The sequence below is a fragment of the Pogona vitticeps genome, chromosome 4 (genome assembly GCF_051106095.1).
Source record: "Pogona vitticeps strain Pit_001003342236 chromosome 4, PviZW2.1, whole genome shotgun sequence".
NCBI classification, from domain to species: Eukaryota; Metazoa; Chordata; class Lepidosauria; order Squamata; family Agamidae; genus Pogona; species Pogona vitticeps.
In genome coordinates this window covers 168,340,001-168,363,866 of record NC_135786.1, presented here as the reverse complement: position 1 = coordinate 168,363,866, position 23,866 = coordinate 168,340,001, and the positions used below count along the sequence as shown (strand labels likewise).

The 23,866-nt window shown below is 39.8% G+C and overlaps 1 protein-coding gene across 1 annotated transcript in view; it reads right to left on the bottom strand.

Annotated features, from left to right (window-relative positions):
* PARD6G (par-6 family cell polarity regulator gamma) overlaps positions 1 to 23,866 on the bottom strand; it is a 77,341-nt gene that overhangs the window by 50,472 nt on the left and 3,003 nt on the right. Inside the window, exon 2 of the mRNA XM_020781590.3 lies at positions 3,977 to 4,199. Coding sequence (XP_020637249.3) covers positions 3,977 to 4,199 — 223 coding nt within the window. The remainder of the gene's footprint in view (positions 1 to 3,976; positions 4,200 to 23,866) is intronic.

Below are 23,866 nucleotides of genomic sequence, written 5' to 3'. Positions count from 1 at the left end.
ATTAGTTTATTTATTTATTGAATTTATATCCCACCCATCTAGTCAATAGACTACACTGGGCAGCGTACAACATATAAAATAAACAATTTAAAATATAACAATAACATAAGACATCATAATCAAACTGGTTCGAGACGGAAAAGGTAAAAAGAGTAAAGTTCTTAGATTTTGGCAAACTGTTTGCCACAAGCAGCGGCACAGGAAACCTTGACGATGAGCATATTACACTACACAAGACTCTGTTCTACGTAATCCTGACATGTGTAGTTTAGAGAGGAACACAGTATACTCCGCTAAAGTCTGTAGCACAGTATTCTAAGCACCTCACCAAACCACAGATGCTAGGATTCCACAGGATGGAACCAGACACAAACTGCCACAACAGTGATGATATATGTTGTCATATAAGCATTCTTTGCTCAAGCAGGCACAACAGTGTTCAAAACAAAAACAACTACACTGAGGATTTACCAGACACATCTTTCATCCATAAATACCACAGCCTGAGAGCAAAAGTATCAACCTGGACTTAGAGAGAACTCCAAGACTGCTCTACGGTTGTTTATAACACCAAGTGCTGATCTGCTTAGCTTCCACCTGGGAATCTAAACGGATTACAAGGCAGCCAGCTCCTGGACAGGAGACCTTCGAGGAACCATTCTGACCTCTGGAAGGCAAGTAAAATGGGATAAAGATATGGGAAACAGCTTGTGGCAGTGATGGTTGTGCAAGTGTTTTAACAGCTTTCTGCACAGATTTCAGTATTTGCATAAAGAAAGCATGGATTAAGTGCTCCTTGCCTGCCACAAGGCTGCTCCCCTTCCTTGCGATAAGTGAGTTGAGGAGGGGAGAATAGAGGAGAAGAAAAAAATCTGCCATAAACAGAACAAATTATGCAACCAAATCATGGAAGAATATGAAAAGTGTGCACTTCAGCAAGCAATAAACACCCCTTCACTTCTGCCTGCCTGCCTGGGAGGACTGACAAAGTCACTCTCTCCTCACCAAATGAACCAGGTTGAAAAACTTTCTTCACAGACATCTATCACCCCAGGGGTGGGGACAGCAGCAAGAAAGGTACAGCCACCCTCTCTCTTGAGGGACCCAGACATCATCTATCTACAGCAAAGGCAAATATGGGCTGGATCTAGATATACCTCCTGCTCTAATCCCCAAGGCTCACGGTAGATAATGTTTCCTTCTTTATTGTCCCAGTGAAGCAAGGAATCACACCTATTTTGCAAAGAAGGGGACAAAGGCTAAGTGAACAAAATGCACCCCAAGGCCACCCCAATCAAACTCAGGTGGGATTTAACCTGAGGTCCACATGCTGCGCTTCATTAACTTCTCCACCTGTGAGGGGTGGGGGGAGATCTCTTTCCATTGCAATTAAGCAACAGTGATGGCTTGGCATGCTTAGCAGGAAACAACCCTGAAGCAGAACAGCTGTGCACTTCCCTTCATGTTACAAGCAGAGAGGGATATTGGTCCAAAGATGGCAATCTGCTTACAACCTGTTCAGTTAAGTGTCAAGCAACAGCAGAAAATCATATAGTACATTGCAGAGAGTTGTTGAGTGCTCTGGTCCTAGATGTACATACACACATAAAGAGCTGTTCAACTGAAGACAACCATATTATTATTAACATTCTATACACCTCCCTTCCTGCATAAAGGATCTCGGTTCATAACACCAGAACAGATTAAATGCAAGAAAGTTAAAGAATAAAGGGCATAAAAGTTTTTTAACCAGGTGGCTGGGACAAGTGAAGCGCCCAGGTCAAAAAGAAAGTTTCGGATTTGTTCCCAGAAGAAAGCAGATCATCTCTCCCTTGGGAGAGTGTTCCAAAGTCAGATTTTTTGAAAGCTCTCCTCGAGTATTTAGCCCACCAAAACACACTATTTAAAAAAAATCCAGGAAGTTTAGTAGGTTCTATGTTTGAAGCAGCAAAATTGAACAACACAGCTGTAAGGTTATAATGGCTGGTAAGGGAATACAATAGAGAAACAAAATATATTCTTCTTCTTATATATTTTACTGGCCTTCTATATCATATTCTCTCTTCTCAAAAACATGATTGTCAAACATATCTGTGTGTTTATTTCAGGCTCACTACTACTAAGCCACTTTCCCCACCCACCCGTCCTCTTTTGCCTTCTACACTCTTTTAAATAAGGGAGGCTTGTTAACAATACGATGCAAGGTCATCAGACTCTGTATTTTCCAGCATTGCAGCCAAGCTAAATAAATGTGTATTTGTTGTGTGTCTTTTTTTTCCAAGGGAAAATTGATTTGGAGCTACAAGTAAATCTGAATTGACAATGGCACGGCAAAATAACATGCTGTTCCTATGATTCAAGGCAGACTTGCCAGTAAATTCAAAATTACTGCCTATGATGGAGCTATCAAAGATCAGCACTCTACATATCACTGTAACTAAAATATCATAGTGCTTTTGTTCATTGCAGTTGTGAAGACTAGAGTCTCAGAAGTTTAATTAATCTACATTAGAATCCTATCACACACACATACATATGTGGAGACTGGCACATTGTATAATACTGCACTGTACACGCCATATATTTGGCTAGTGCATTATCCGGTGCTCCTTTATCTCTTGTCTTAGCTATCTCAGAGTTTCCAGCTAGAGAATACACAGAAGTGATTTGCCATTTCTTTCTTCTGGGGGCGCCCTGGGATTGTGCAGTTTGCCTAAGGCCTCACAGGTTGGCTCTTTTGAGATGCACTGTGGGGAATCAAACTCCCAACCTCTGGCTCCATAGCCAGAAACCTAACTCACTGAGCTATCCAGCCACCTGATCTTAGCTAATAGAAAAATTGAAAGCAGAGCCAAAGAGGAACAATCTTTGTTTCTTCAACATGCTTTACAGCACAGCACCTTGAGGATAGTTTCACAATCCAGATTGGGATCAGTCATATGCAAGACAAATAGATCAGCAAACAAACTGGGTGGAGTGGGAACTAAAGGAAGAGTGTGCAAGATGTAGCCTACATATATTGTTCCTTCCCTTGAGAGCCATGTTTTCAAACTACAAATCTTGCAGACAATTTTAAATAATTTCTGGATTTGCAGGCCCCAGAAAGAAGCTGGGGTACCAGTAGAGAAAAACTCTCACATCTAGCTCTTTATGGGGTAAACTACAGAGAAGGCAAGATACAGATCCAAATGACTGAACATATAAGTTCTCCTTCCACTATAGCTGTTAATTTCAGATCTTTTTGAGGGTCAACTTAAATTTTCTACATACAGTGGTGCCTTGCTTAACGACGATAATCCGTTCCAGGAAAATCGCTGTTAAGCAAAAACATTGTAAAGTGAAATTAAAAAGCCCATTGAAACGCACTGAAAACCGTTCAATGCGTTCCAATGGGCTAAAAACTCACTGTCCAGCGAAGATCCTCCATACGGCGACCATTTTCAATTCCTGTATAGTGAGGAATCCATCCCTAAACACAGCGGGGAACCATTTTAAGCACCTGGTGGCCATTCTGAAAACCAGCCGATCAGCTGTTTTTGATCGCCGTAAAGTGAAAATCGGTTCCCAAAGTAGGGAACCGATCATCGATAAGCAAAATTCCCCCACTGAGACCATCGTTTTGCAATCGCAATTGCGATCGCAAAAACACTGTCGTAAAGTGGATTCGTCATAATGCGGGGCAATCGTTAAGCGGGGCACGATTGTGGAATTTCTGAAGAATATAAAGTACTTCCAACACCAACAGCTTGGAATTTACCATATTCATTAAAGGAATATGTGAATATATTGCACTTCTGCCTGATATAGTTCTATCATTTCCTTAAGAGCACTTTATCCATCCCATTTAAAAATCCTGCCTGAGGGTGCAATATAGAACAAGATTCTGCTCTCAAATGGGGACTTTTAAACACCAGAAATCAGATGGGAAAATACAGAAGTTCAAATTTTTAGCAGGATGCTGGCCATCTCATCTTACCTTGTTTCTGTATAAAAATCCTAAGCAGTGGGTTTGCACTTGAAACAGCCTTGAAGAAGTTGTCATCATTATTAATGGGAAGAAGGTCCCCATGTATATCAGCATATCCGATCATTACCTCCATATTGGATATGTGATGGATGTGAAGAATAAGTTTGTAGAAATCTTCAAATTTTCCTGGCTTGTAACGATCCAGAGAAAATCTTCGAAATTCTGCACCAAACTACAATCAAGCAAGAAAGTACAAGTGAGTAAATGGCAGGAATTCCTAAGAGTGCAAATGCTTTCAAGTTTGACATTTACTTTAAAAAAATTTAAGCAGACTGTGTACAACTTTAGTACAAAATTAAGAAAACCCCTGAGGTATTTTAATTCAGACATTATACCAAGCGCATGTTTTATTGTCATTATAGTTCAGAATCCAAACTATGGTTTATACTTACAAAGTCCAAACAAGCTGGACTTTGTAAGTGTAAATCATACACTTACAGCTGCCTTTCTCCTTCCATCCACTACACTCAGTGTCATATGTTCAGTCCCATTTCCCCAGAACAACCACCTCTGCAGACAGTGCAGTGGCTATAACCATAGTTTGTCAGTTCAAACACCACCAGAAGCCATCGCTGGCAAAAGGATGCTCCATCTTCTTGACCTCTAGAGGTAGAAAATTACTCTGCCACTGTTGCTTTCTAAATTAATAATAATCATTATGTGCTGTAAAGTACATTCTGACTTATGGTGACCTTTTCAGGGTTTTCTAGGCATAGAGTACTGACAGAAGTGGTTTACCATTCCCTTTTTAACATAAGAACATAAGAAGAGCCCTGCTGGATCAGGCCAAGGGCCCATCTAGTCCAGCTTCCTGTACAGTATTTCACAGTGGCCCTACCTGATGCCTCTGGAAGCACACGAGGCAACAAGATACCTGTCTCCTGATACCCCTCCCCTGCATCTGGGCATTTTGGGGTACCTTCCTTTTAACCTTGGAGATTATACATCCCCATCATGGCTTGTAACCTGTGATGGGTGTTTCCTCCAGAAATCTGTCCAATCCCCCGTTTAAAGGCATCTAAGCCAGATGCCATCACCACATCCTGTGGCAAGGAATTCCACAGACTAACAACATGCTGGGTAAAGAAATATTTTCTACAGCAGTGGTTCTCAAACTGGGGTCTCCAGGTGTTCTTGGACTGCAATTCCCAGAAGCCTTCACCACCTGCTGTGCTGGCCAAGATTTCTGGGAGTTGCAGTCCAAGAACATCTGGGGACTCAACTTTGAGAACCACTTTTCTAGAGGTACTCTGGAATTTTGCAGCTTGCCCAAAACTACAATGGCTAATTTTTCTCCTGGGACGCATAGGAGGGAATCAAACTCCCCATCTCTGGCTCTGAAGCCAGGAACTATATACAGTACTGAGCTATCAGGCCAATTGCTTTCTACAACACACAAACAAAATGTTCCTCTTCTTCACGGCACCTCATACAGTAGTCAGCAAGGTTTCCCTGCAAGGTCTCCCAGAAGTTTATTTTAAAGAATTCCGTTTTCCCACCATTGTTCCATCTTCCAAGAGTCCTGGAAGGCTCAAGAACCATTCACGCAGTGGCAGCATCCTCAGACAAAAGCACAATGGAGACATAAAGTGTTTTCGTAAAAAACAATTTACATGTGGCCATCTCAGAAATGAAAAAAAAAACCCTTGCTTTTGTACTTGTTGATAAAAACAGAATCCTTGATGGGACAGATTTCTAGATTTGAAATAGATCCTACCACCCACCCACTCCCAGATCATTGAAGACCATAAAGCACAGTCAAGGCCCATACCATCCTCCTTCTATCATTACCTTCAAACAGCCTCTACCTAGACCCTGATAGAAATGTAGCCATGACAGCTGATTATTTGTCAGGTTAGATTAATGTCAGGAAATGATGCAGAATTATGGTATTTACTGATCCTGTAGGGAAGGATTATTTTTTTAGTTCAGGTGCTTTAATACAATGTATCATACAAAGAGGCATGCAGACGGTCTGTGAAAAGCATTTCCAGGATCTTTATGTTTATGGTATTTGAAAGTGTTGGCCGATTACCAAAGTTGGTTTGTACATGGAAATCAAGAGATGTCAGGTATGAGTGAGTGTGTTTTTACTCAAAGGGACAAGCAGTTTATGAAACCAGAGCTAGAGAGGCGTATTAAAACTGACTGACAGCTAAGCCTCTGATAAATGTGAAGGACTACTAGGAAAGATTGTGGGAAAACAGAAGGAAAAAAGATTTGATGCGATATTATTGAATGAGAAATTCACAGTGCTGATGAGCCCATGAAATACAAATGTAATACAGCTTCTCCCAAGTCATCAAGTCAGAGAGGATGTGTGTGATGAAGAATACAGCATTCCGGGGGGGGGGGGGGGGGGGAGAAATGAAGGACTGTTAATTAATTTGGAAATTATCCCTATCCTCTGAAATGATTTTTTGTTTGTTTTAAGACTACTTTGATTTTCCGATTTAGACTATTTTGTTACATTTAACAGCATAGCTAAGTGCTATAGTCTTTAGTAAACCATTTTCTTAAAGGATGGGATTATTAAAAGGAATTTATTATTCAACATTAGAACTATACAACATGTTTCTAAGCATGAACAATAGGATTTTAAAAAATTATTTGCATTTCTGTATAGAATCATTCTAATAGGAAAAGAAAGAAAAGTTTCCAATATGGAAGCTAGCTTGCAATTCCAACAATATAAGCTGACAAAACAATTAAAAAACAATTGCATATGAACCTCATTCTCTAGTCAAATATGATAGTAACTCTTCTGGAGGGCCTAAAACAAAGGATCCAAAAGAACAAAGTAAGAGAAGTTTGCATGTGAGTATACCTGTGAGGTCACAGAGACCCTTTATGTACCTTGCTGTCAAGAATGGTTAAAAGAATGACAGAAGGATACTGCATGGCTATAGCATCTTCACATAGCCTGCAAGCAAAATGATTTAGTGGATTATAAAACAGCCTTTAGACGTACACTTCTGATTTAACTGTTCCAAACTGTTTCACTCATTTATCCGTTCATACATATGTGCTCTGTGAACTAAAGGCTGCTGATCATCAACAATAACATTATCCAACATCAAACTGGGTAGAAGAAACGGGATACCTCACAGCTGGTACTCAACTCTAAAGATCTTTTTCAATGTGTCTCCTCTGGCACTCTGAATTTTCCTATCACTAGGATGCTAAATGACTGAATGTCTGCTTATCACCCAGACAACACTAAGACACCAGCCAGAACAATCCTTCATTAAGGGAAACTAATCTACTTATTAGAGCAGTTTTTGCACAATGAAGTACAGTAATCTACTTTGACCTACTTACCTAATGCAAACATCCCAATTGACATTGCTAAGCTAAAGCAAGAAAAGGGAGGGCAGAAGAGGGTTGAAGGTAATTTAGGCTGACAGTACCACGAATGGGGACTAACAAAACAGAACTGGGCAGGCTTGCTTTGCAAACAATGGTTCTTCATTTAAGAATCTCCTGAATATTAGTCATTGTCTGGTCCATGCAAAGTTAAAGCAACAAAAGATACCCAAGGAACTGACCTGTCCTAACACACACAAATTCCTGGACATTCCCACAGTAAATCAATGTCAAAAACAATAAAGCATGTCAAAGAAGCTGTACTCAGGTAAATGTTCTTTTAAGGAATGAAGACTGATTTTGATCAACATCATGAGCCACTCTATACAAACAAATACTTTAAATTCTTTTAACTTAAAGATTATGAGGAAATCCACAGTTTGGTACAGAACATGATCTTAGAAGCTTGGTTAGTTAAGATCAGATCATTTCGTAAGAGAGACCTGGGGAAATGAGAAAAAGGACTGGCCATCCCATATCCACCACCTTAGCCTCTTACTGTAGCACAAGTCACTCACTATCTTGTTTAAAGTTGAGAAAGTCTGAAATCAAGTCATCTAGGGCTTTCTTGCAATAACAGTCAACATTCTGTTGCATATCTTAGAATCTGAGAACTGCAGAACTGGAAAGAACCCAATGGAACAGCAAGTCCAGCCTGTCAAGGAGGTACAGAGGGGAACTGAACTCCCAACCTCTGGCTCCACAGTCAGATACCTAAGCCACCACATGAACTCACACTAGAGCAGGCCTGCAGAATCAATATAGATCTGGCAGATCAAATCATCTATACATTTATTTATTTAAAATATTTTTACCCTACCTTTCGCCTTAAAAACGACTCAAGATGACTTACAGAGGAAGAAAGCAATGTTTAAAAGGTAAAAACAGCAAGTATAAAAATATTACAAAATAATTAATACCACACTAAAATGGTAAACAAAATCAATACCAAAACACATACAAAGCAACAAAGCATAAGAATCAATTCAAAAAACCCTCTCAGACAGCCAGTCACTAAGTGAAAGCCTTTCTGAAGAGAAAGGTCTTTGCTTGTGAAAGGGCAATAAAGATGGGGTCAGCCTGGCCTCCAGTGGGAGGGCATTCCAGAGTCTGGACATGGTGGCAGAGAAGCCCCCTCTCTCATGTCCCCACCAAGCACATCTGTGAGGCTGGTGGAACCAACAGAAGGACCTTCTTAACACCCAGGCAGGCTCATCAAGGAAGACATGATTTCTTGAGACAGCTTGGGTCCAAGCCATTTCTGATTCCTTATATAATAACTGTGAAGTTTTGCTGATTCACCCTCACCCAAACCATACATTGTGTCATCTGCCTGGCAAGCCTGTACTACACATATTTGGTTTATAACAAAGGGACTGTTTTTCCCATTTGAAAGGTCTCTTTTGAGGATCACTATTTCAGCCCTTGCAGCTGGATTATTTCCAAACAAAAAAAAAGAAGTGGAGCCAACCATTCTCTCTGAAGCTTAGCAAGGCTGGTCTTTTCAATTTATATGAGCTATTTTAAATCTGGGGATTTTTAAGGTTGCCTATTTATGAACTGGATGACAGTTTTACTTTTGACAAAACCATAATTCAAAAACTGTTTGTCCAAATATCCCCAAATTTGGCACAGAGCAAGAGCACACTATCTGCTACACCTGTGTAAATTTTAATTATGATCTGAAGTCCAGTTTCAAAGCTATAATTTTTGGAGGGGAGGGGTCCATTTTTTAAAAAAATTCCTTACAGAATGCTGATTTGCTCTACTGCATAATAACACTTTCTATGAGGAATTTACAAAAAAGCAGAAATTAATTTCTTTAAAGTTATCATCAACATTTAGTTAAATTTAAGTTATATATATATATAAATTAAAAGGTTAGGAGGCCACTACATTTCATGTTTTCCTTCGCAGAGTTTGCAGATTACCTGCTGGTCCCTAGATCTCACTTAGATCTTTATAGCAGACAAGATGGAATATGATTATCAGTCACCAACAGATCTGCTAAATCATACTCATCTAACTATCTCTGTCTAACAAGGACAAGGAAAAGGTTACTGGAGACAGGTAACAACCTCAACTGTGTTATCAGTGTCTGACTGAATACTCTGGAAATCTATTATTAAGTTCTCCAAAGGTACCAAAAGATGCAAGTGGGGTAAAAGATTGGACAGGACATTAAAAACTGTTGGATGGGTTATACTTCTATTTTAAAAAATATGGATGTCTGTGAAACAATAAAATGACTATAAAAGCCTGAGGAAAATTAAGAAAATGGATTTAAAATCACTGGTAATACAGAAGCAATCATTACAGATTCCACAAAAATTTGGAAGCTTAGTGGCTTGAAACTCTGTTCAACACCAGTTTATGGGTGATAAGTTCACAATTTTGAAGTATCAGATGCTGAATAGCCAATGCCAGATGAAATTCTCAGATCAGAAAAAGGTGAAAGCGCTTACTCCTCCCAAGCCAAACTTCAAACTTCAGCATAACAAAACCTTCCGGGGGGGGGGGGGGGTATGCATTCCCTTGCTCTCAGATGTGTCTCTGAATAATTGATTAGAATTGATCCTGTCTTCCTTTTTATGAGCACCTATGCTACAATAAAAACTATGAAGGCAATAAAAACAGAACTGTTTAAAACTGCCTTTTATTAATTGTTATTAATAACAATGTCATCTTAATTTTTAAAAAATTTAAAGGAAAGGTTAGCTAATCAGTAGTTTTATTGGTTGTTGATTGATTTGTCTGTCAATCTGCATTTGGATATTGCTTGTATTATTTTTCCTTGTTTTATGTTTTAATGCACACCACCCAGGCAGTGCCTTGCACTACTGGGAGGTATATAAGTTGAAACAATACATAAATAATAAGATGCCAAAAGATTGTGAACTGAATGATGGGATTCCAATATCATAGTGGGCAGGGACTAAAAGTGACTCCTGAAGTTATAAGGTACTAAGTTTTCTGAGTAGCATAAAAGGGAAGCACACTGCTCTCAAAATAAATGGAAAGATCTGGCCAGTTCAAACAATAAATCTCAGAAGACCAGGCAGGGTAAAAATTTAGACAAAGGATAAGGAAGGTCAGTCATGACTTTGTTCTGAACTATTTAATTTGCAAATATGTCATGAGTCTAAAGAAATGTTCTTATGAACTTTCACAGCTTTCAGGGTGGTCTTTGACAGATTCCGCGCCCCCCCCCCCCGTGACAAGATTTATGGTTCAAACTGTGAACACCAATATTGACAGTTAAACAATCAGAACCCTTGAAATAGATTCAGCAGTGGGCTTCCTAGTTGACTACTAACCGAAAAAGAATGCTAGATGAAATGACCTCTTTAACAAAGCCAGCAGTGCTTTTCATAGGTACTGAGAGAGCATGGAATAATATCCATTCATCTGGAAAAAAATACATGTAACCAGAAAAAAAATTATTTTATTAAAAAAATTAAAAAGTTGTTAATGTTCTATAGCTATCTATATGTATCCATATAGTCTGTATGTGGAATAGAAATGGGCTGTTAACCAGCCTGATTTAGAATTAAGAGGCAAGGCTGATTAACAGCCCCATTCCTATTCAACCTAGAGTAATGGCACACACAGTAGAAAACTGTGAAGAAAATTTTGGACACTTATGGACACTTTATATAACACTACGGTAGTAGATGTATGCCTCTGTTGTCATGAATACAGGTTGGTTTGCGGCAACTCCACAAAAATGATGAGATGGTCTGCCAAAAGGAACAGCTAAATGCCAGTTACACTAAAGCAAGTTATTTCTGGACCTCATTCTATGCTCCAAAATGGTTGCTTGTCAGGAGGTAGAACAACTCAGCAGCTTCAATCGTCTGATCACCTTTATCTGAAAAGCTTAGGAAACTCATCTAAGTACAACATGAAGGATTTTTCCAGATCCCAGTAAACAACCTGAGATTTGCAACAGCATTAAATTGAGAAATGAGATCACAAAGGAAGCAGATCTGTGAAAAGTGTTTGCTAGTTAATATATAGTTCGAGAAATTATGAGAAATATTATTGTGTGTTTTTATGATCCTGGCCAGGATTGTCTACTTACCAGAACCTTGCTTAGCATAAAATTAAAGCAGAACACTTGGTGTTATGCCAGTGAAAACCCGTATTCTCTCAGCTGTGTTCCCATATTACAGTATTTTGAATTATGTAAAGTGCTGGAAAACATACCCAAAAAGCAGGGTAGACAAAAAAAATCAATTAAAAAAATCACATTTTAAATTCAAAAAAATATAATTTTTAAATAATTAAAAATCCAAATTTAAAAAACTTAAATTGTGGTTTAAATTCATTTAATTTAAATCAAATCTACCTGCTAAAATGTGCTCTATGGAACAAGCAAAAATGCCACATGCTCTTTGGAAGAATAAAAATATTCATTGATTCCCAAACCCAGAACCAAGGTGCTGAGCTATAATGAAAATCATTAGGAGGAGATGTCCTAGTGGGAGTTTTATGCAATTAATGCATAATTCACAATTTTATCCATTAAAAAAGCATATTATTTCTGCAAGCTAAAATCAAGCTTCCTTCACAAAGCCTTTAGACACAGTTTGCAGTGAGTCTTAATGCCATTTCAAACTCCCAACAGAGGAAGAATTATACAGCAGGAAAATTAGTAGGTAGTATAGCTCAAGACTTACATGGACCAAAGGAGAATTCTATTTTGAGTTTTTAATACAGATCTATCCTTGCTAGGCAGGAGGACCTGGCGTGCTCTGGTCAATGGGATCATGAAGAGTCGGACACGACTAGACAACTAAACAACGACTACAATCCTTGCTATCATTTAGCAAACATTAACACCTATCTGAACAGCCAGATTTTCAGAAATACAAAGGAGATACAGTATATGGACACTTGAAAGAATTCCACAAATAAGACTGAACTTCGGGGGGGGGGGTGTTGAAATCTGAGGAAAAAACTAGGGAAATGCCCTCATTGAAATGTTATGTCTTCTACACAGCAGTAGCCAACATTTATAAGTGTGTCACATGTAAAGGTCCATGTTTGAGCCCTCATACTTTCAGATAGTTTTGCTTGTCTCTATTCTACAGAGCAAACATAGCAACACACCAGAGAGTGGGCAGCTCATAAAGCCTTCTGCTCTTAGCCGGGAGTTTCTTCAAACCCCCTTTGGTTACACCGCTGTCAATATTCACTGTTATTTGCACTGTTAATAATGATCCCATGTATTTGCTTATTAATACTCTTCAGACAGTAACAAATATTAAAAGCTACAAAGCGCTCAGTTATCAGGGCTACTACTTACAACACAATATCTTTCTTGTAACAGAAAAGGTTTGGAACCAAAATTATCAAGGCTTCCTAAGCAGACGTGCAAAAGTCGTCTCTTTGAGAAAAAGGATGAAATGGTAACTCCCTCTACTTTGTGAACGGATATGGTTTCCACATTTGGGGAGGCTGCTAAGCCCAAGGTGTTATACTGCTGTTGACAGCCTCATTTATTTACGCAGTGATATTTTTTTAAAAAATTCTTTTAAAATTTTCAGTAAAGGTAGACCCAATTCCCAATATGGATGCCTCTGTACTTCTATGTCATAAAAAGTAGATAAATTCTCAAAAGAGAAAAAGCCTACAGTTTAAAACAAAACATTATGTTTGATGCTTCAGCCCCCAAGTTTAGACCATTTAAATACAGAACAAGCCCCAACACACCATTAAATATGGGCATATTGATGAACCTTCTTGTACCGTATTTTCCACTCTAAGTAAACACCATACACCCATTAGCCACCTTACTCCCTAATACTAAATCACTAGCTGAAATGAAACATATGCTTTAATATTGCCAGCATTCAGTGAACATCAACAGTCATGTATTATTTACTAGTAAATTCTTTTTCCTTTTGGAAATACAAATACAGCACCTACTGAAAATTTAAACTTAAACTTTCATTCTTGTTCGCACAACAGTTGTGTTCACCCCACAATCCTGTGGCAAACCACACACTGCAGAACACAAAAAATCTAGAGCTAAAAGTTATTGGTGGAAATCTGGCCTCTTGTCTTTGCTTATGAAGAGCAGCAGCACCAGCAGCAATACAAATGGAAAACACAAGAGGCCGTGCATTTTCTGTTGGGATGCCATCTCTTCCATTTTGAAGGGATGGATGAGAAAACAGGTCCAACAAATGCTAAAAGGATTTTTGAAAAATTCCCAATGAGCTGATCTTGAATTGGGAAAACCTCTAAGATCTGTTGCCCCCAATAGCCAAAGGTTTCATATTGCTAGCAGCGTATCATGATGAAACAGCAAGAACTCTAAAAGAGGTATGTCTCTGTGGTGGGGAAAAATTCAAATCAAAATATTGTTTAAATTGCTGTGATTCTATTTAACCCTTAAAAGTGAAAAGTAACCTCCATTTCCCAAACGCCACAGAGGATGTTACAGATCTATTTGGTTGTGAACATTTACTTCACTCTCTCTTCCTTCTTGTGCTGCTCCACTTTACTGACGGTTGTTTGCAGGACAGAAGCAGCAAAGGACAAACGGATTTCAACGTGTGTCAGAAAACCAACTGACTGGAATGCTCATAATACCTACAGTTTAAGACAGAACAAGCAAGACATCAATAGCGGGAAATCTTCTACCACAGACATAAGCATCATATGTATCGCATCAACTGGCCCACAAAATAATTTAAGGGGAAAATCAACAAAATCAGTAAGAATGCTTTAGGAATTTCAAGGCTACAAATTCCAATACAAACAGACTCGCACCCCCATAGACTGGATCAAAACGTCCGTTACAAATGGAACTCTGTATGTCTCAAAAGTTCCACACACACACACACACACACACACACACACACACACACACACAGTTAAAAAGATTTAACAGCAGCAAAACAGGGATGTGGCAACATCCCGTTACACCTAAACAGGATTAAAGGTTATCCTGTCACAAGGTTGCTCTACCTGATGGAAGCGAGCCTTTTACGTCCACCTAGCAATTATTTCTTCTGAAGGTATTTTTGAAAGAAGCAGCCTTCCCTGGCAAAACGTACAATAATTTTAATGAGCACCTCCAGTTCTACCTCTTTCAAAACAAGAAAGAGTTGTTGACAAAGACCAAGAATGGTGTGTGACAGCTAGGGAAAACGTACACAGATCTGAGGCTAAAACGTGTGACCCCTTCATGTTGGTGGGCTGCAACTCCCATCAGCCTTAACTTGGATGATCATGATGTGGATGATGGTCACTGTATGTCAACAATACTCACAAAGCCACACAGTTCTTATTCTTAGTTTAGATTCTTCAAGCATTTTTTCGATCTTGTGTGTTTTTTCAGTCCGCTCACTGAGCCAGCCAATACCCAAATAGCCAAACATTTTATTAACAACTCAGCCAACACCCCTAGATCTTCAACATTTTCTTACAGTAACACGGCTGCACATTCCATGCAGTGTTCATAGGCAGCTCACATGTATGCCAGTAGGCTTCGAGCGGCTGGTGCTAAAGATGCAAAAGATGGTTCAACAGGTTTGACGGAATAGCATTTCATAGGTGTTGAAAGGAGCGGGCAATGCCTACCAAGCATGGAATTTCAACATGTTGACAGCCGAACTGCATGTTCCATATATTTGAAGTGAAGCCCAGATGGCAGAGTTCACAATGAGGTCCAAAGAAACAACCACAGTTTGAAGAAGAAAGGCAACACCTGGAGGGCAATGGTTTGCAGCAGGAGGAAAAAGGATGCTTATCACTTTCCCAGCCGTATACCTCCCCTCCTCCCAATCAACCAATTTGCAAAGTATTAAAGGTATATTTGGGAATGTGCATCATAAACATACAAACACATAACAGAAAAAGGCAATTTGAAGCAAGGTACCGATGTGTTCAAAGCACTCAAAGGTCCCTCCACTCCAAATCAGTCCCTCCAGAAGTGGCTTTTCCTCTTTTCCACTCCAGATCAGTCTCTCCAGAAGCAGCTTTCCCTCTTCAAAGAAGAGCTATAGGGCAAATTTCCAGGCAAAATGCTTTGGGACATGAGAATTACTCATACTGTGGATTCATCTTGCCAATTTCAGAAGGACTTCTTCTGAAGTGTCATGTGCTTGGATAGCAAATTCATTTGCGAGACCAGCGTCCAAGAGTGCATTTCCACCAGATAGTGCTGCTTCTCTTAAAATGACTAATCTTTCTTCCTGCAGCATCCTCACTTACTCAGAAGCAAAAGAAAGCCTACTTTAGAGGGCTGGGAACCCCTCTGATGCCAGTTTTTGTGAAAGAATGTCCCGATTCCACTGGCAATAGATATGAAAATAAACTGTGTAGCCAATGCGTAAATTTCTCACTCAATAGGATTTTCATCATCAATGTGCCAACCTCATCATGATGAATTGCTGGGTATAAGTGAAAGTGACCATCACCCCTGTTTGGGAGTTGTAAAAAGCCAAATTGCATTTAGCGTTTTATGAACTGCAATTAGATCACAGAAAAATGTTACTTTTTTGAACTATGGCTCTCCGGATCCCCCAGACAGCATATCCACTTGATATGCTGGGTAGAGTTTTCTGCTAGCAAGAGGCCAAGAAGTAACTTCTCCGACTGTATTGCATCACTGGTATAGAATTTTTTTTAAAAAAAGGAAGGAAGGAAATCAGATCAATATTTGAGAACTGGGCCTTTCAGATTTTCAGCATGTTATTCCTATCTTGTTCCCACAGAGCAACATAGTAAGAACAAGCAGAGGTAAATTCTTCTATTAGACAACTTGATACTGGACACACCAGAACAGTTAGCAACCAGCTGAATTTAGAGAAGTCTTCTAACTAAGATGGAACAGTCAGGCAGGAAAGGAACAGATCAGATACAACTAAGCTACCTGGCTTTCGGTATTATAGGGAGGCATTCAAATGTGTGAATCATGTGGAAATAATTAGGAGGAATACCTTCCTTACTCCAATAGGAACTTAATCAGACCAAATCAGGAGAAATGTGGATAAACCTGGTGCTCCCTACTCACTCAGCTGTTCTCTCCAAATTTAACCCCACTAACATCTACTTTGTATTTTGAATCTGCTTATTTTTTTCAAATGCTTGTTGGAAGACTCAGGACTTGTACATTGAATAGATAGATTATTCCACTTTTCCCAGCACTCTCATTTCTTCTCCATTCAAACACAACAGGAATACCAAGATTCCATGCCAATTACACCTGGAGGGCCAAGAGGCTGGATTGCACCTACTCACACTTATTCCTTCCATTAGGATAAGCGAGAAAACACAAGAGTCCTCCTCCTCCTCAACCTCCTAGTTCTCAAGACAGGTTTTGACAAGTTGTGATTGCTTGCAACATCAAGATGAGTTGATCCAACGTTTTCATTTGATTTTTAAAGGATGACAGCATGAATATCTGCCAGGAAAAGGAGCTTATGCCAGGCAGCATTTTGACCTGCATCTGATCTAGGGCAGTCCAGCCAAGCAAGGCTATTTTCCTAGTCTTTGGGGGTGGGGGTGGTTTAGTTTTAGTACTTTTCAAATTATTTCCACAAATTCATCATATTATTCTCATGCAATTTTAATCGGTAAAAGTTATACAGCTGTGTTTTAACATTTTTTTCTTTCTGCCTTTTGCTTGTCCTTGTGAAGTGCCCAAAAATGTTGGGTTGATGGGTGGTACAGGAATGTTGTAAATGGAGGAAAACAACTATGGCCCTCCAGATGTTTTTGGTTTTTTTGGGCGACGCGTCCCAGCAACTCTAACCAGCATGGCCAATGGTGAGGGATCACTGAAGTTGCAAACAGAAATATCTAGATGGCCACAACTGCCCTCCCTGCTCATGACTAAAAAAAATAATGCCTAGAGAAAGTTACTTATCTGTGATGGATAACTACTAGGGAGAGAAATACATATCAACTGAAGTTGCTCCTTCTCTCTTTCAGGCTATGTGTACTCAAAATTTAGGAGGCTTTTGTTCTCTTCTATTTCATTTTGTAGTATCAAGAAGAGATATTTACGCTGTGATCATTAGATGGAGGTGCTGATGCCCCATGGCTTCTTAAATTTTCCTGAAAAAAACTCCTTATATTAAAAACAGTATTAATAGCATTTAATTACTTATTCCAAAAGAAAATTAAAAGGGGCAAATTAGACATGAGGGAACGATCATTTTCATTTCCACACAGAATAAGGGCAGGCAGTATCACCCTATCATTCAGTTCATAAGAAACCTGCTGGACCAGACTGAAAGTCTTGTTTACTGCAAAATTGTTTGCTCAATGGCAAACATTTGCCTTTAGGAAGTCTGCCAGCAAGAGGTTCATGCGACTGTACCTTTCACTTCCCATTCTCCAGCAACAAATATACAGCACCCCAATGCCTCTGATCCTAGAGGTGATAGACCGCCATCCTGATGAGCAACCACCAATGCCCCAATCACTATCGTGAACGTACTCTTCTAAAGCCAACCAAGTATGCAATAATCCTTACGTTGTGCCATGGTGGATTCCACAACTGGATTCTGCACTGCATGAAGTAATTCTTTCTCTTCTCTGTTTAGAGTCTCCTCCCGTTCAGCTTCAGTAGAAGACCCCAAATAGTATGAGAAAGGTGACATGCTCCTCTCCCCCTAATGCTACCTATCAAATCTCCTCTTATAATGCAGCTCAGGCAGTGGTTCACTGGGCAACCAATGCTGGGGGGAGGGAGGACGAGGAAGAACCAGATGGGCGCGCCATTCCTCCCCTCAGACTGTTGTCCCAAGCCATTTTTTCACCTTTCTATTCCAGTGACAGGCATGAACTGGGAACAGAGAAATGTGCCTCTACCAACAGTCTGAGAGTTCAAGCCCAATGAGACCCACCTGAGCACTTTTCTCTCATGGGCTCTTACATTAACAATAGAAAGACACACACACTTTGTGTGCGACGGAGGACAAGCCATGCACCTGCACCCACCAGGCATGTAGCTTTGGATGCAAGGCTGCTTTCCGACAGATCTCACAGCATCAAGAGTGCTCACAGATCAACATTGCTTCAAGTTGCCACCGGTTTCCTGCAGAGCTCAGAAAAGTTACTTTCCTAGACTACAGAGCCCAGAATCCCCAGAGTCAATACGGCCACTGGTCAACAATGTTCACCTTTCCAAGTTCTGATTTCCCATTCCAGAACATAAAGCCCCAAAGAACTACCACATTATATTTAACATTTTATTTCGAAAGCTGAACAACCCAGTCCTAGACGTGTCTGAACATAGCAAGACTTCCTGTGGAGTCATTAGGCTTACTTGCAGACAAATAAGGCTGCAATTCTAATAAACCCTGTACGAGACCGTGAGACTCCATAGTTTCATGCAAAGCCTACTCCTGCCATCCCCCAGATGTGTGAACTACAATTCCCATTTGGCTGAGATGGTAGAAGTTGTAGTCTAATACATATGGAAGACACCAGGTTGGGGTGGGGTGTTAGAGCACATATTCTCCATCACTTCTAAAATGCTGACTCCCTCACCATTAAATGAAAACTCTCTCCCCAAAGGAAAGACAAACATTTGAGCTAATCCATCCTTTGCAATTCTGTAACTAAAAAGGACAGCCTTCTATGCAATGTACCAAGTTCAGTAACCCAAACCTCAAAACAGTCAATAATTCTGAAGATTTATAACAGAAACAGTGTATAAAACCTTCCGTCACAACTGAATGTGCACCTTGCCATCACTTAAACTTAGGCAATGCTTTAAACACTGCTACACTAATGTTTTAAAATGTACCTTAAAAACGCATGTAGCATAGCAACAATGCATCTGTTACCTTTTCTCCAAACACCAGTTCGTGCACTGACAAATTGGAGAAATGGTCTAGGCCATTTATTTAGGCAGTGTTGACATGACACATCGCCACAAATACAATTACCTTTCAAGAGAGTCACTTCACACATTTTGCTGCCAGTCATTCAGCACATGGCTATTCAGTATAAAGAAATAAAGCAGAGCACATACATGTATAAATCAACGCACAGCCAGAAACAACTGGCACAGGGGTCAATGCATTCTAGGTGAGGGCAGAATATCCTGAGTTCTGCCAAAGGCAGGAAGTTGCTAACTGGATTATCATGAGCAAAAAGGCTTCAAACACTTAAACCACGATTTGCACATGGCAACTCTTACAACAGCTCCGGCACTCTTCAGACTCAAGAGATACATTATCTAAGCTGGAAGAGTTTTTTACTCAAAGTGGGCGATCTCATGTGTGTGAAATATAAACACACATTTTCTACAATGGTTCCTCAACCTTCTGTCCTATGGGTGTTCTGGGGTGGGGCTTCTAACACTCTGAATGTCAAAATACTGTATCTAAATGAACTAAGACTAAAAATCACTGGTCCACATGAATAAGTCCTGGAATAAATGTTGGTTCACATAAATGGTTCTATAATAAATCTCTAGTAGATCATGGTCCATGGATTAAGAGGTAGATTCTGAAATCAAAGCAGAGAGAAGAGGACACTCCCAAGGCTTTAGATACTATGTCTGCCTTACCTTTTTTCTTACCGGCACCCCTTAAGCTGAATACCTTTCATTAGGTCAGTACAGACCATTTCTTTATTCCATTTAAATGTCACCTTACTTGCTTGTTTGTTTATTTAATTCCTGTCCTACCTTCCTTCCAGGGTCCAAAGTGGTTCACCAATAAGACCATATTACCATTAGCTGGAAAAAGAACAGTGAACATAAGACACTAATTGTCTTAATTGATTCACTAGGAATGTAGTTGAGTGGAATTAGTCACCCAGAAGTATGTTAGCATTTATCAAAACAATCTTTTCTGTACATGTCTAAACAGCCTCTGCCTCGCCTCCCAGGTAAATCACACAGAGCCAGTGTCACAGCCTCACACCGCTGATGATTAAAATAAGATTTTTAAAGGGCCAGACACATTGCTCCTTTATTAGTCTTGTAGTCATTTTCAAAAAGGAGGTTAAAAACACCAACACTCCATGCATAACTTTTACTACCCTTAGTCCACTGCTTGGGGGTAACTGAAGGTAGTGACACAAGCCAATTATGAGGAATGATGCATTGGTGACAGGAACATTACAGGTAAGATATTGTGCATAAAATGCTTTTCTCTTGTCATTGATAGTGGTGTAAGCACTTCTTACACATTACTGTTTATGGAGATTTCTTAACTTACATCAGTTCACTTCCAAAGATTACACTACTGTATTTGCATAAATCTGCAACAAGATTTCACTCATACCTAAAACCACCCCAAGTGCTTGGTAAAACTGGCCCTCTGTGGAAAGGAATTACAGGCGCACCTCTGTTTACGAATTTAATGGGTTCTATGGGATGTTCTATGGGACATCAGATTGATTGTGTTCTGCAGCCAAAGATGGAGAAGCTCTATACAGTCAGCAAAAACAAGACCTGGAGCTGATTGTGGCTCTGATCATCAGCTTCTTATAGCAACATTCAAGCTTAAACTGAAGAAAGTAGGAAAAACCACTGGGCTAGTCAGCTATAATCTAAACCAAATCCCTTATGAATACACAGTGGAAGTGAAGAACAGATTTAAGGAACTTGATTTGGTGGACAGAGAGCCTGAAGAACTATGGCTAGAGGCTCGTAACATTGTACACGAGGCAGCAATAAAAAGCATCCCAAAGAAAAGGAAATGCAAGAAAGCAAAGTGGCTGTCCAATGAGGCCTTACAAATAGCCGAGAAGAGAAGGGAAAAAATGCAAGGGAGAAACTAGAGATCTGTTCAAGAAAATTGGAGATGTTAAAGGAACGTCTTGTGCACAGATGAACATGATAATGGACAAAATTGGTAGGGACCTAACGGAAGCAGAAGACATCAAGAAGAGATGGCAAGAATACACAGAGGAATTATACCAGAAAGATCTGGATGTCCTGGACAACGCAGATAGTATGGTTACTGACCTTGAGCCAGACATCCTAGAGAGCGAAGTCAAGTGGGACTTAGAGCAATGCTAACAACAAGGCCAGTGGAGATGATGGCATTCCAGTGGAACTATTCAAAATCTTAAAAAATGACGCTGTTAAGGTGCTACACTCAATATGCCAGCAAGTTTGGAAAACTCAGCAGTGGCCAGAGGATTCGAAAATAGCAGTCTACATCCCAATCCCAAAGAAGGGTAGTCCCAAAGAATGCTTCAACTACCATGCAATTGCACTCATTTCACACGCTAGCAAGATTATGCTCAAAATCCTACAAGGTAGGCTTCAGCAGTATGTGGGCCGAGAAATCCCAGAAGTACAAGCTGGATTTTGAAGGGGCAGAGGAACTAGAGACCAAATTGCTAACATGTGCTGGATTATGGAGAAAGCCAGAGAGTTAAAAAACACCATCTACTTCTGCTTCATTTTCTACGCAAAATCCTTTGACTGTGTAGACCACAACAAACTATGGCAAGTGTCATCAAAGCTACCAACATGAATTTGACCAAACTCCAGGAGGCAGTGGAAGATAGGAGGGCCTGGCGTGCTCTGGTGCACGGGGTCACAAAGAGTTGGAAGCAACTTAACAACTAAACAACAATGGGACATTACGTAACGCGAAAAATTAATAAACCGAAACGCGGATTGCCATAGGAACGGTGGTGGCACTACAAACCTCCCGGCACAATGCATCCTGGGGAAACCTTCTTCAAGCTCTGAAAACAAAAACAACCCAAAAGACAAAATCATAAACCGAGGCAGTATTTTCAATGGATTTTGCTTTGTAAACTTAAAATTACGTTAACCGAGGTGTTAATAAACTGAGGTACCACTGTAATAGGAACGGTAACACAACAACATCCCAGATACTGGGAAATCTCATTAATAAAGTTCTAGCCTGTAAGATGACTGGGAAGTTATTAAGGAACCACAGATAATTTAGTACTCTCGACCTCATATTTCGGACGCACAGTGTCAAAAGAAACATCCTTACCCCTGAAATATATAGAACAAAAACTCTGGGGGAAAATAGTTTTGAACTATAACTTCCAGTGGCTAAGATGGTTGAGTGATTCTGGAAATTGTAATCCAAAAAAGAGTAATTTTTAAAGCTTTGAATTGTCCACAATATGTGAGTATATTAGGGGTTTTGTTGGCTTAAAATCTTGAAAGTTAGGCCAATTGATTGAGATTAAGCACAAATTGTTTGTATGTATAGATACACAACCAATTAATTCCCCTAAGATTATTCATTCAGACAATGCCAAGTACAGCACATGCTTCTGACAGCAGGAGCCCTGTACTGTCTGTTATCAGAACTTGCACTATGATCAGTCTCAGAGCATACGAAATGTATGCATATGTTGTGCTTATTAAGCATGAAAGTGAAAAATATGATTTTAAGAACAAGAGAAACAACTAATCCCTAACTAATTAGAGAACCTAAGATAATAAAAACATCCAGGACCCTCTTGTATTGCTTTACAAAAGTCCTCCGTATCTCTGGACTACAATTCCTATCAGTTCCAGTGACTTGACCATTCGTTGCTGATCGTGTCTTTTAAAAAGCCAAATGGAAAGAAAAGGTAAAAATAGAGAGGAATCTGCCCCCCCCCCCAGGGTGGACAAGAAGTATTTCTCCTAATTTCAACATCTCTTGCCCCCTGAAGGAGCTTCCTAATATAAGACTGATCAAATGTCAACACTACAGTGAAAGCTGCTGAAGGGGATACAAAATTGAAGCTTCTGGTGAAATAAATGGCTTGTTGTGTATACAATAACCAGTCCAAAATGAGAAGAAGAGGGGCAAAGGATGGTCAAAGCACAGATCACTATGTTAATGCAGAGAAAGTGAGGCCAGAATGCTGTAAGAAAGATCTAACAAACCTATCAATGTTAAAATGAATAGATGTTTGACCATAGACTATCGAAAGATGATAGTCTGACCATAGACTATCAAAAGAAGAGACACTATCCATAATACCAAAACGAGTACTGTACATTAATATGACCTCTTGTTGCTCCCTGGACAGCTGGTTTCTTGCCTGAACTGACTATGCCTTCAAAAGTTCAGTGATGTCACAGGGAACCTATGATGCAGCATTACAATGTCACAGTAGGCCGTGCATGGCAACATAACACAGTGGAACCTGTTCTCAGATGATCATAGCCTTCCTTATGGTCCAGTGTGTTTTAAGTTGCTCCTCTACAACAGTTTGAATCTTGGAGTCAATTTGAATCTTGGAGTCAAGGGTAGAGGAGAGTGAGCAGAGAAAAAACAAATGATTTATAACATCATTTATGGGGGCAAAAAAGACAGAGAGAAGGAAATTCCTCTTGTTGTTTCACAAGATTCAGGTTCACTTAGTGGCAAGACGTTTTGCCTCCTGAGGTTGAAATCCAAATGGCAGTCCCCACCCCTACTCCACCTATAAAAGTTAACATGACTGGCAGCTGAATCTCATTTGGTGAAGGAACAGTGTTCTCCACTTACAAAAGGTCTC